Below are 12,166 nucleotides of genomic sequence, written 5' to 3'. Positions count from 1 at the left end.
TGAACTTACTTTCCTTATAGCTGGATCAGAACACACCAGCAGGAGAATGCGTAAATCAGTGATTGCATTCTGACTGTGATCATATTTCAGTGTCACAGAGTGTGGGTGCTCAGAGAGACTTTAGAAATCCCTTTACAGATGTGGAACCAGGGAACCAGGAAGGGTAAGGGACTTCCTGTAACAAAGTTGGAGGAAGACACGTTTTCCCTTACTTGCTTGCATTATCTTTCCTTTGGGTCACATTAAGTATGACTGTTATATAAAAACATAGCCCTGGATGGGTAGCTCAGTTGGTTAGAGTGTCTTCCCAATGTGCAAAGGTTGTGAATTCAACCCCCGGTCAGGGCACATACAAGCATCAATCAATGAATGCATAAATAAGTGGAACAACAAATGGATGCTTCTCTTTTTCCCTTCCTCTCTCTGTGTAAAAATCAATAAATAAAAATAACTAAATATATAAATAAAGAACACATTTAGTGAAATATCAAATCTATAATATTTTATAGAATACTAGAGGGCTGGTGCACAAAATTTGTGCACTGGGGGGGGGGGTGTTCCCCAGCCTGGCCTGTGCCCTCTCACAGTGCGGGGAGCCTCACAATCAATCTCCCCAGAGGTAGGACTTGCCCACCCATCCGAGGCTCCTCAATGGATTGCCCAAAAGAGGTAGGCTGGAGCCGGGGGTCCTGCCTCTGCACGGAGTGTCAAGTCCCCTCTCATCCATGTGAGCCGAGTCACACACGCAGCCCTGCCCACCCATGCACTCCCATTGCACACACGGCCTCCTGGTGATGGATTGTTACAGTGTGAAAGCATCACAGTGTGAGGGCATGATGACCACATAGGCTTTTATTAGTATAGATGTGATGTTTGGTATGAAATGGGACTTATCTCCAGAAGATACATAAAAATTTTTATTTCACTACTTGGTGGACATACTCCATCAATCTTTTGGAAGAGTTGTATATCTATTGTTTATCGATCACATTGCTTGAGAACCTTTCACACTCGCTGTCAGTCCCTGTAATCAGTGTCTCGGTTTAGAAGGCTATTTTGGGAGAATTACTACCCGAATAGAATGGAAAGCTCAACTCAATTGCCTGGTCACTATCTCTATTTACTTTTCTTGGAAAACCTAAAAATGGAAAGAAGCAGTGTCCATGAGCAGTTGTTCCCCATCTAGTCACTTTCTGTTGTCATACTGCTTTATGTTCTGCATAACGCTTGTTACTATCTGAAATTATCTTCTTTCCTTGTTGTTCATTTGTTTACTCCCCCTGATTTCTACCCAGAAGGTTGGAAACTGCAGAAAGTGGGGCCTTGTCTGTCTTATTCACCATTGTATCACAGTGCCCGTCATGTGCCTGGGTGGTAAACGGAATTCCATATGACCTGTTCGGTGCTTGAGCAGTTGGCCAGGTGGACTAGGTTATAAGGGGTTGAACTGTGAAATTGTAAATTCTATGGATGGGGAAGAAAGACTCCATACCTGACCTGGAAACACTGAGTGAGTGCTGACCACTTCATTCTCTTTCATATGCCCCCACCCCTGCTTCCATAGCACTTGTACGTGTGTTGTAATTGTTGATTTACTTGTCTCTCTGTCCCCTTGATTACTTGAGGGCAGGGACCAAGTCTCATGTCCCAGGTACTGAACATGGTGACCAGTGGAGTGAGTTCATGCCATGAGTGCGTGAAGGCGGCTTTTGGCACAAGGTGCCTGAGAACATGCTTTCTTTTTGTGCTTCACCTTTTCCAACAGGAAGCATAATGACTGGCTATGTGGCTTCCAATGCTTGTTTGTAGAATTATCTACCCTTAGGAAGATAATTTCTGGAAAGTTAGGCTTTCTATTTGTTAATATAAACTGTTTATATAGACTAGCATTGTCCTGTGGAAATATAATGTAAGCCACATGTATTTCAAATTTCTAGTAGCCACATTTAAAGTTTTTAAAAATGAAATTAATGTATTTTATTTAACTTCTTGTATCCACAATATTCTCATTTTAGCATGAGTCAGTATGTACAATAATTACTGAGATATTTTACATTGCATTTTTTCATAGTCCTAAAATCTAGTGTGTATTTTATATCTCAGTTGGGATGCTAAATTATCATGGGAAATACCGGATCTGTATTTTATTTCACATAATTTAATTTTTAAAAAATAGATTCACAAATCCAAATTGTTCCAAACACACTTTAATGTGTTTCAGTGTCTCAATTGTGTCTGTGTTTGACTTTAAAAATTTAAATGAAATTAACAACTCATGTCTGCAGCCACATGGTCACATTTCAGTGCCCAATACTAGCTCAGTATGGCCGGTGGCTACTGTGTTGACCTGCACAGATTATAAGCTCCTTTTTAAATAAACCTTTCTTCCACGTCTTCCTTCATTTCCAAGCACCCACAGCCTTCTGTCACCTCACATCCCAGCATTTTGGATTCATGGGAGATTGTCTTCGAAGGCATCTGGTCCAGCTCCCTCCTTCTATAGGATCAAGAGGAAGTGGCTTGTCCAATACATTTCATCTGCCTACCACTTAGGTGCAGGCTTTGCTCCCAGCGCTCTGCTTGGCATGTTGGGGTCAGACGGTGCAGGAGGTGCTTTGGGGGGTCTTCCCTGTGTGGTGAATGAGCCCCCTTCTTTCTGCCAGAGAATGTGGGCGTGATAGATCTCTGGGAAGCTCTCCCGTGTGCCTGTCCCCAGGCGCTCATGTGAGGTCGCAGAAGCAGCTGGCAGCTGCGGCCACCTGGCTCTCCAGCGCTGAGGTCAGGCCGGTTAGTTGGACAGACAGTCTGCTCCAGGAACAGAGGACAGACCCTGTGCTATGCCAGCTGGAACCGAGGCCAGTGCCTACTTATCCAAAGGGGCCACCCTCCGAGGAACGTGGAAAGACCACCAGTCCTTCAGTGTTTTCCAGTCACAGTCCCCCTCCCCTTCTTTAAGGACTCCACTTGTCTCATCTGAAGATGAAGAATAATACATGACTATAAACTGAGAATTTCCCAAGTGTCTTTCTGTCACTTGTAACCATTGGCGGGTTTACTGCGTGTTTCCTTTCTGTCCCCAACGTGTTCAGACGCTGCTCAGGCTCTCTCAGCGTCATCTTTATCTCGGATGCCAACGTTCATGAAATGACGATGGCTCCATTTTTTCTTTGTGAAGGAAAAATATTGTGACTCTGCTATGGCGAGGATGCTCTGCTTCTGGGAAAAGTGAAGTGGGTGCAGCATAAGATAGTTTCCATTCCATCAAAACATGCGCTTTCCTCATTACCCGGAGCTGGGGGCGGGGGCAGAAAGCTGTGGCTTCCCTGGCAGACGGGAACCATTTCTCTTTTTCTGATCTTTTCTTCTGTGTATTCCCCATTTTCCACTTCTCTGCGTCACCATGTCATATCGTTTTACCAAGTGACAGTATCATCTCCATAGACATCACCTGTGTTCTTGTTTGTGTGTCCGCTCAGCTCAACAATGTGGAGACACAATTTAAAACGGCAGCCAAGAGTAGTCAAGTTATTAATTGGCTCAAGTCAGAGTCAAAGTTTGATTTAAGATCCTGGCAAGGTGTATGTTAAATCGAGGGGGCAACTTTTCCCTGGCTGTGGTCTCTACAGTTTGTAAAACATCCTAGTGAATTTTTTAGTTTTATTTCAGTGGAATGCTTAGTTATAATTTTTTGATTTCTGGATTAGAAAGTGTTTACATTGTAAACATTACTGTATAGATGGCAAACGGGAAAGTGATTTTTATTTTTATTTTTCTGTACTGGTTTTATGCTGTAATAATGCACAGACAGGAAATATTCTAGGTGAAACTTGTTGCTTCTGCTAAGAAATCAAGAATTATTTGGGACCAACTCATAAGGAAACATTTAACAGGAGGAGTCACTGTTTGGTGTCACTTCTGGTGACAAAGGCGAGCCCGGAGAAGACAAGGACTTGTCCTGTCTGCCGAGTGCTGGTTTTCAAGTTGCGCTCACCCAGACTACCTTCTGGAGGAAGGGTCAGGGGGCCAGGAAGCTGGGGCTCTAGGAAACCACTGTTTCAATTCAGCCAAGCAGCTCGGCTGTTACATTTATCATAACTGCCTTTCCTATAGGACTTATCCAAGAAAAATGTCTGCAGCTAGCAAAAGTTTGAAAGATCACTCTTTTAAATTATTTTGAAAGGATTGCTTCAGAATTATTGAACCTGGAACTTTAAAACAACAACAACAAAAAAAACAGAACAGATTGTCTTTCCTTAACTTTCAACAGCTTTGACACTCCATGCATAGCCATCGCCTTCCTGGGTAAGTCCTGCCCATTACACCCTCATGGCCAATGGCAGGGGTAGGACTAGGAGAGTCCCCTGTATAGGGGTGACCATTGGACCATTGAGCCTTGCTTCAGATGGGGTGCTTGCTATAATGCCATTTCTGTCGCTCCTCCTCCTTGCTGTCAGAGACCTGCTGCTTGCTCAGCGACAGCTGGACAGTCATTTTTACTTTGAAGATTCACTCTAATTCTGTAATTTCCCAGGAGAGAATGGACTCTTGAGGCTTAAGTGGAAAAGTTTTCTAAATCTTCAAACAGTAAAGTGTTTAAAGCCTCTTTATATGATTCACTTTCAGCTATTATAAGGACTCGCTTACTAGAATTATTGGCAGAACTGTCAATTCAGTTTGGAAGGAAAAAATATTTGTGGCTCTCTTGTATAAATGTCTTTGTGTTGAGAATAAGTACGCAGGGAGCTTGAGAGTTACCTGTTAGGGCGCACACTGGGTAAGGAGAAAGGCACTACTAAGACCGTAGTAACATCACAATCTCAATCCTGGACTTAAAGGGCTGCCTATCTTGGCACGGTCATTCTTAGAAGTTCTTCTGGTTTCAACATGGAGGGCAAATGCCCATGTTTTCTGTAAGAAAGAAAATCTAAACAAGCTTAGATTAGATGATCAACCACTTACTGACATACTGCAAATCCAACATAACAAAAAAAATTCCTATTATGACAGCTTAAAATTGGCAATGGATTCTCAACTTCTGAACATTCTGGGGAGGCAAAGAATTATTCTAGAGAGAAGTGTGTTGAAAAATACCTGTGGTCTGTTTTTCTAGTTTCCAGCTACGCTCTGGCTGGTAGAAGTCAATGGGAAAGTATAGCTGTGCCAGCCGCAGGTGGACAAGTTAACCTTGATCAGGCATACTTAGAAACATATTTTAAAGTCTCATTAGTGTCTATAAAGGAAGAAAAAAGAAGGTCCAGAGCCAGTGGGACACCAGCCAGGTTTTTAGCTGGCGGTCCTCTTCAAGTTGCTGAGAAAAAGGAATGAAATCGGATGAATGTTCTGCAAAAGTACGGGATGATTTTACACAGGAAGAAAGCATACCAAAGTTTTGTTTTTTCTTTTCTCCATCCTATTACTCTTAGAATTAAAAAATCCTGGTAGAAAAACTTATTTTTCTATGAAGATCCCAATATGGTTTGTTGCTTTTGGATCTGAGTTTCATTTAATTCCACACCTTCATTTTCCCGTCCTTTCTGTCCGGCGATGGTTTCATGGGCAATGAGAACCTTTCTGGGACGCTTTCTTCCTGAAGAGAGTTTCTGGGGGGAAGTAAGAACAGGAGCACCTGTGCACACAGTAGGTCCTCAGGAACTATTTGACCAGAGTGGTTTTCATGTGGGTCACAGTGAGGCCGCGAGGAGAGTGCAGTCCACTTGCAGTGGGACTGCAATGGCCATGGTCCTCATACCTTTCCCTTCCTTCCCCTCTCGCTGCCTGGCAGAGATTGTGAAGCCCCTTATGAGGGGAAGTGCCTTCCAAATCAGAAGTACAGTGTGTAGTTGCTTGCGGGAACTCACGCTTGGGGCTCTTTGTGAAGTCGGTGAACAGCAGCTCCAGAGAAGTCCCCACACCCCCTTTGGACCTTTTGCTCTAGCCTCACACCCTGCATCCGTCAGCCCTGCAGAGTCAAATGCACTGATTCCCAAAGTTCTGGACTTTGGGTATTGGAAGCACACATTGTTTTCAACAAAATCATAATTTTTTTTTTTTTTATTCTGCTCATTTTCTCAGTGAATGTAGGGCTTCTTATCGGACCCAAATATAGGTCCAGTCTGATATTTCAGTCATTTCTCGCTAAAGCCATGTGAATACTGTGTGTGTGTGTGTGTGTGTGTGTGTGTGTGTGTGTGAATAGCCCTGACTTATTACATTTCTTCCAGTGCGTGCAGCCTAGCGGAAGATACCCCAGCAGGCCTTGTGCATTGCTGCTGCTTCACTTCACATCATGAATATTCAGAGGCTGCAGTCATTGAGGACTCAGGTGGCAAAAATAGTAAGGTGATTGAAGCAAACCCCAACATGAAAGCCAATCTGCATTTCAGCGACTCAGAAACCCTGATTACAGCCCAGGTCCCCTGTCCTCTGACCCTCAGAGCACATGCGAGGCGAGTCCTGGGGAGCTGCTCTGAATCAGGCATCTGTTCCATACACCAACATGCGCACGTCTCCCTGTGTGATGTGTTGTAATCAGCATGTTGTTTTTAAAAGACAACAGGCCCTTCTGTAGTCCTCTCCTTCAAAATGCATGTAGGCTCATAGTTCAGCATAAAGGATGCACTGTGGAGACCAGCAATGCATGCATTGTTTTCCCTATAATGCAGTCGGGATCCCCACCGCAAAATTTCGTGTATTTTGTGAAATCTCATTTCAGATATTTTGTCACCATCAGCAGTTAAGCTGAAGTAGGAACCGCTCCATTCTGCTACGGGTTAAATTATGCTCTGTGCAGATCTAGTGGTGAGGCTTAAATTGCAGCCCTGTCTTTTTCTCGCAGGATTCTAAAATAGGTTTTCAGAATCAGTGCTGGGTTGTTGCTCCTGCATGAGTGGTGACTCTTGATTTTTTCCCTCCGGAGAAGCATCCTTTGCAGCGTTCCCCCTTCCGAGGAATCACTTAGACACTTCCAGCTGGTGGCAGGGGACACAGCCATAATACAGCTTCCTCTGTCCCAGCTGTCTCTCCACTCCGGTCCATGCATTACAATGGCTGCACCCTCGTGGGAAGGTTCAGGTAGAGGAAGGTGTAGGATGAAACCTGGAAACCGTCCTCTGGGTTTTTAAAAGCTTCAGCGTCCACAGCATCTTGGCATTTTGGAAGTCTTCCTGCTTCTAGTGAGAGGTTTCTCTCCCGTGATGGGAAGGCTGCTGCGAGCCTGATCAGAGGTGCCTGAGGATATCACCTTTTACCGGGAAGCCCTGCCTGCCTGAGAGGATCCTTTTCCATGCATTATGGCTCATGCGGCCTCACAGTTAAAGAAAAACAGGGATTTAGAAATCAATGCCGAGGAAGAGACCGAGAAAAAAAGGAAACACCGCAAACGGTCCCGGGATCGGAAGAAAAAGGTAGCTATGTGCGCCAGGGCACACCTCTTGCCTGGCCTCTTTTCTCTTTTCATCTCTTCCCCGCAAATGTGAGCAGCAGGAAGGGCTCTTTCTGCATGCTGTGTGGAGTGGGAACTGGGTGTGTAAATTGGGAACAGATGATACAGTCCTATGGCCGACGGATGGGCAAGGCGAGGGGAGAGCCTGCCCCGCGTGGGGTGATTGCAGTGCTGATGCGGAAGGAAGGGGTGCTTTCACTCTGCACAGGCACCGGCATGTTTCCATGACACAGAAAGGTGTGCACGGGAGTTCAAAGTAATTTCTTTGCAGCCCAGCCAAGGTTACATGGACTGCGGGGACTTGGGCTTGAGGGAGAGGCCAGGCAGCCAGGCTTTGGCTTCTGAGAGGTCTGTCCTCGGAAAGGGAGCTTTTGTGCTAGAACTGTGTCACATGTGTGTGGCTCAGGCAGATCTGTACCCTGAAGGAGGTAGCAGAAACAGTCATTTCCTGCTTTGCGTTTGTTCTTTTTCCCCCCTCTTTTCTCCCCTTCTGCCTCTTATTGCGATGGGGTGCTTTTCGTCAGGTTGTACAATGAGAAGAAGCTGCTAGAAATAACTTTCTTTTGTTAAATACAGCTAAAACCACAGGGGCTTGTTTTTTCTCTGCCGGGTGAGAGTGATGAACTTGAACGTAGGGATTCCCATGACTTGGCAGGGACTGGCACCCTTCAACACTGATTGCTTTCAGTCATAGCCTGGGCATTGATCATCGCCTACTGATATTCTCAGGCAGGGCAAAAAATAGGAATCTTCTAGGTCAGTGGTGTTTGATTACTGAGTGTTGGGTGGCTGTGCCCTTAAATATGACTCCTAGGTACCGGCCCGGGAGAGAGGCCCCAAAGCAATTTTCTTCCATGGCAATGAATAAAAATTGATGAAAACTCTGTGGTCTGAATACAGAAGCCGGGTCATAAACCATTTTTATGTCTCTTTGTGAGAATTCCCGAGGGAAAGATAATCTTCATTTGCTCCGAGCCGTGGTGCATGTGCTTCCTAAATGACATGCAGATTTCACCCGCCCCATGAGCCTCTCCTCGGGGGCAGCCGTGAATATTGTTGGTGCCTTTGCCATTTTCTTTAGAGTTGGGATCTATAGAAGTCACCTCCGCCTTTTGTTACATGGCGGACTTCACAAGACTGAGTTTGGAGGGCTGCGGTTGCTTTGCCGCAAGGTGATGAATTTAGGTAGTTCCCACTTCCGTATTCTTGTCAATAAACTTCTTAAACCTATTTCACAGAAGTTCAAACTTAGGTTAGGAAATTCTGTGCCGGCATATTTCAAAGCCTCACACAGTGGGGGCTGTTTAGAAATTGCCATATTTTGCTAGGTTCTGGCCTAATTGTATTGCCTTAGGTTTGTCTGTGGGTAGGTCACTATTGATTTCCACCCTCCACACACCTCTGCCCACCCTCATCATGATAAACTGGCTTCTGAGAAACATGAGGAAAGGCACACCTATGTGTATAAGGACATGGTGTCGTCATTGCCTCTGTAAGTCGTTAGCTGAGCCAGGTGATGCACAGCAGTTCCCCCAGGAGCAGCGGAGGCCTGCTGATCCAGTGCCTGGGCCCCTGGAAGCCAATAGGACAGGAGTGAGGCAAACGGAGTTTCTGGACCCAACTGAGCTGAAGCAAATGCTTTGTGGACCAAAATGCTTTGTTAGGAGTACAACAGAGTCTGCCTGATGTCAATCTCTTAGCAACCAGAAGGGAACATGGGGGAATATCAATATCGCTATTGTCAGTGTGCAAGCAGATTTCAGTGTTTTGTTTTCAGGACACTCAGAGTAGATCCAAAAAGTGGATCAATCCCCATTGCTGTTGTACTTGTTAATTCTTAACACAGTATAAAGTGGATATTCCCTATCAAAGCTACATGTATTAGGGGAGATTTAATAGTCATAGTCAAATGAGCTATGGATATTTCATGGACTCCTTTTTATGTACAAAGTTAAGGTAGGATTAGTCGGAGGATACAAGTATTTTCCCTAGATTCCTTTCAGCGGTACAGCATTTATAACTCTTATTCCCTACAAAGTGAACTGTTTTGATGTGGCATTTCTTTTCCTACCTTTTTCTAGGATCATAATTAAGGCGTGTGGGTTACTTCGCTCCATATTGTAGGCCCCATGTCAATTGCAAAAGGTGATTTTAAATATTCTGCGGGTTATTATGGGAATAGATACTCTTGCTCATATGCAGAAATATCTTCTAGGATCTTTGAATTACATAAAAGTAATAGTGAGTATTCTCATAAAGTCACAAAATGGAAAAGTTTAGGAAAAACTTATAGACCATCTAATTTCTAAAAGAAGACATTTGGTTCATGGTGTCCCTGCAATTCAGGTTTGAGTAAGCCCCAGATGAATCTTTTTTATAGCTCCATGACACAGCATCATACAGTATGGGATATTACCAAGGATTATAACCAAACTATAACATTTAGCCTAGAATTCACATTTCAGAAGTTTTTTTAAAAACCCAGTAAGTTATACATTTGGTCTATTATGAATATTGATAACCATGAATAAGTTATTATCAGTGAAAAAAATAGGAAACGTCTAGGAATTTATAATTAGTTGAATTTTAATAATGATGTGTTTTATTCTTGGCACCACATTAATGTCAAGGAAAGGAAATCTGCCCTAGCCAGTATGGATCAGTGGGTAGAGCATCGACCCCACAGACTGAAGGGTCCCAGGTTCAATTCCGGTCAAGGGCATGTACCTCGGTTGCAGGCTCAATTTCCCGCCCTGGTTGGGGCAAGTATGGGAGGCTCTCATATTAATATTTCTCTCTCTCTCTCCCCCCCCCCTTTCCACTCTCTCTTTTTTTAAAAAAAGAGAGAGAGATCTTCTGGTGATGATTAAAAACAAACAAAAAAGGAAATCTTCCTATTGGTTAAAAAAGAAACACATCTAAGTAGATGAACCCTTAATCTTTTTATTACCAAATTATCTAGCTTAAAGCAAAAAAACCAAAAAACAACAAAAAAAAAACAACCAGTTACAATGAGTATCTAGCTTAAAAGTTTCTTAACTACTGCATTTACAAATCTCTTGCCCACACCTTCCTATTGCTCTTCCTGTTCCTGATATATTTTCCCCTTTTAGTCTCCTTTCCTGGTGGGCTACTTAGGTTGGCAGCAAGGGGAGGCATGCCAAAGGTAGGCAGATGCCTTTGGGTGTGTTAATATCGGATCCAGGCTCTCACTAAGCAGCTTGTAGAGAGTAATTCTTTGTATCTCCTGCACCCAGCAGGGCCCCAGCTAACAGGTGTTGGGCAGTAGATGGCCCAGCTACCATGAGCCCATGAGCATTAGAAGTCATGAACGCTCTTCAGCCCCTGCCCTTCCCTTGTTGCCACTGGTTTCTGGTGCCACTTACCTACGTGTTTTGCCCTCTTTATATAAACTAAAATGTTTCAGTAGTGAGAAGTTTTAGGAGAATCGACCTTCATTTATTCAATAAATGTTTTTATTATGTATGCATGTGTGCTTATAGGATGTCCTGTCAATAAAACAACAGCAAACAAAAAAGAAAACCTTTGAGGTGACCTAAGGAAATTTATACTAAAAAAGGAAGCATTTATGGAGTCCCCCTTTCTATATACATGACTGACACAGGGATATACTGAGATAAAATGGCAATTCTACGATTGGTGTCGAACTCATACAGCTATTCTGTGACAGAGCAGGAATGAATATTCATTGCTCCACTTTTTCTACAAACATTTATTGAATGTCTTCTGTGGATCAGGCATCACATTAATTGTTGAAGACAAAGCTGAACAAGGCATGGTTATAACAGTACATTAGTACCTGCAGAGGGAGGAGAAAGATAAGTGCACTATTTAGCTCCCTACACAGAGTATGAAGAGGGAGCCACAGGAACCCACAGAAAGAATTCAACTCAGATGGGTTCAGAGGAGGTTTTTAGTGAAGCTGAGCCTCAGAGGGAGAGTGGATGAGATAAACAAGCAGGACAGGAATCCCGTTTCTAACTGATGGAAGTAGAGGGAACATTGGTGTGAGGAAAGCAAACATTGTTTTTGGAATACCTAGAACAGAGGGGACTTAAGTGTACGGCAGGAAAAAGGGCTGAAAAATAGTCAGGGACCAGGTGATTTTACAGGGTTGGGATTATCCTGCTCAAATGAGGGAGGGGCGGAAACTGATTCATGGGGGTGGTAGGACTAGGAGATTGAATAGCTTAATGGTTTAGATTAGAAGCATCACTCAAGCATCAGTGTTGAAGACAGCATTTAGGAGAGCAGTCAGGAAGGAGTGATGGTGATACAGGCTCAGAAATACTGAGCGTCGGAACCCAGCAAAGACTGCCAGTGGTGAGAGGGTGTCGCACACAAGAGATATTTAGGGGAAGATGCAATAGAACTTGGCAATGGCTGTGTGTAGGATGTGAGAGGGAGTGATCAAATTCTAGGGTAACTGCCAAATTCCTGGCTTGAAGTGGAAGATGGAGAATTAAGTTTCCTGGATTGGTGTCTTTCCTCCCAGGACATTTATTGACCACTCAGAATGTACCAGGAAAGTATTTTTATTATCCCCAGGTTATAGATGAGGGAACTGAGGCATAAGCACTTAAGCTCTTCCTTCAAAGTTTCTACAGTAATCGGTGGTGGAGCTGAGATTTCAATTTGAATAGCCTCTCTGGCTTGTGGTCTTAACTATGATATTATACAGTGTATGTAGTTAATGTTTTACCT

At 43.8% G+C, this 12,166-nt stretch overlaps 1 protein-coding gene across 4 annotated transcripts in view; it reads left to right on the top strand.

Moving 5' to 3' along the window:
- Positions 1 to 12,166, top strand: part of ANK3 (ankyrin 3) — a 461,267-nt gene that overhangs the window by 155,162 nt on the left and 293,939 nt on the right. For 2 of the 4 annotated variants that reach the window (XM_036336815.1, XM_036336812.1), the window contains exon 1: positions 6,965 to 7,403. The exons of 1 other annotated variant lie outside the window; for it this stretch is intronic. In XM_036336815.1, the coding sequence (XP_036192708.1) occupies positions 7,290 to 7,403 (114 nt within the window). In that variant the 5' untranslated portion in view covers positions 6,965 to 7,289. Of the gene's footprint in view, positions 1 to 6,964; positions 7,404 to 12,166 lie in introns of those variants that run through there. One more of the 4 variants, XM_036336814.1, reaches the window with a different exon arrangement.

This window comes from Myotis myotis, unplaced genomic scaffold (genome assembly GCF_014108235.1).
Source record: "Myotis myotis isolate mMyoMyo1 unplaced genomic scaffold, mMyoMyo1.p scaffold_m19_p_15, whole genome shotgun sequence".
NCBI lineage: Eukaryota > Metazoa > Chordata > Mammalia > Chiroptera > Vespertilionidae > Myotis > Myotis myotis.
This window is presented reverse-complemented; position numbering and strand designations above follow the sequence as displayed.